This window comes from Trypanosoma equiperdum (assembly GCF_001457755.1).
Source record: "Trypanosoma equiperdum strain OVI genome assembly, contig: ctg_1292, whole genome shotgun sequence".
In the NCBI taxonomy this organism is placed as follows: Eukaryota; Euglenozoa; class Kinetoplastea; order Trypanosomatida; family Trypanosomatidae; genus Trypanosoma; species Trypanosoma equiperdum.
In genome coordinates this window covers 571-2,058 of record NW_027123274.1, presented here as the reverse complement: position 1 = coordinate 2,058, position 1,488 = coordinate 571, and the positions used below count along the sequence as shown (strand labels likewise).

At 51.1% G+C, this 1,488-nt stretch overlaps 1 pseudogene across 1 annotated transcript; it reads right to left on the bottom strand.

Annotated features, from left to right (window-relative positions):
* Positions 1-300: 300 nt before the first annotated feature.
* On the bottom strand, positions 301-1,215 carry TEOVI_000656600:pseudogene (annotated as a pseudogene). Its single transcript has one exon. A coding segment is annotated over exon 1 (915 nt).
* Between the last annotated feature and the right edge of the window lie 273 nt (positions 1,216-1,488).

Below are 1,488 nucleotides of genomic sequence, written 5' to 3'. Positions count from 1 at the left end.
AAAAAAAAAACGCAGCAATGATACTGCAGACCATAAAGTACGAGTAGGCGTCTCAACACTCCACGGACAAATCGAAAAGGGCCACAATATTCTGCCATTCGACGATTCACGGCCCCCGTTCGTGGTGTCGCAAGGGAATGGAAATGGAAAAAGAAAGGTGTGCCACCGAATGTGGGTCACGACAAAGTTTACATGGGCCACATCGATTGGCGATGCAGAAAAGTTAACTCACGCATCTTCGCCTTTGCATGAGCCAGCCCAGCAAGTGGCGCTGGTAATGTCTCCTTCCCCTTAGGCGCACTAATCCCTGGTGAGGGCGTACATGGTTAAATCAAACACCGCAAATATTAGCGCATTAGACGGAAATGCACGCACAGCTGTGCCCGTCCAGCCCCGGTAGAGCAGTCGCATGCCCCCTTCTATGTATATGCGGCGAAGGGCCTCCAAGAATCCCACTTTAGCGAAAGCGGGGTCCACTTGCATCCTCGTCTTGGCCACATCAGCAGGGAAAAATATGGTCCAAAAGGCAACACCACTACATCCACCGGCAAACATTAAACTCCAAATCGACAAATTTGCGGTTGAACCCCCTTCTGGTGTGAGAAACTCTTTCAGTTTATCATACGTGCCGCAATATGCTGCCGTTCCCGGGATTTCCCTTGCCAACATCGCAAGCCCACCTTTGTAAAGTGCCGTTAGCCCACCCTCACGCACAATACTTGCAGCACAGTCGGCGACGCTGCCGTTTCGCCACTTTGCACCGGGTTGCACGTTTGCCACCTGCATACGGCACTTGACCAGTTCTAGTGGTGTGAGCAAAACAGTAGACATGGCCCCACCACCAACTCCGCCAAGTGCGATCTGCCACACTCTTGGATGCTGTTCATCTGTCCCGACAGCTCTAAGCGTCCACTTATACGAGGAGAACACAACGGCGTGCTCGAAGGCAGAGCCCACAATGCGTGTGGAGACTCCACTGTACAAAGAAAGTGTACCCTCCTCTTGTATCATGCGCGATGCACAATTGAAGTACCCGGTGTAACGACCACCACCCATTTGCAGCCGAACCTTTATGGTGTCGAGTGGGTACTCTAGCAATACACCAGCCGCGCCAGATATTGTACCCGCTACAACCGTGTGGACATACTCCTCAGTCATCCAAGTGCAGGTGGAAACTAACCATCCTTCATTTCCAAAATGTACAAGAGCGTGCATAGAAAAAGAGGAGCTAAGTGACGCATCGGGTGGGCACACTGCGCAACATTCACAAACTAGCGGATGATATCAGAGGAACAAGGTGCCCACTACCGACGTTGCTGAGCAATCAGCAAGAGTACGGTCATCGCTGTAATAGTTTACAGACACGCATGAGCAAGAAAGAGAAGTTTCCACATGCACACATTTTCATTCCCCTTCACATGAACCTCAACTTGAGTGACCCTCCTCCGCATACCAAAAAGGAGAAGGCGATGATATTGTCCTCAGCGC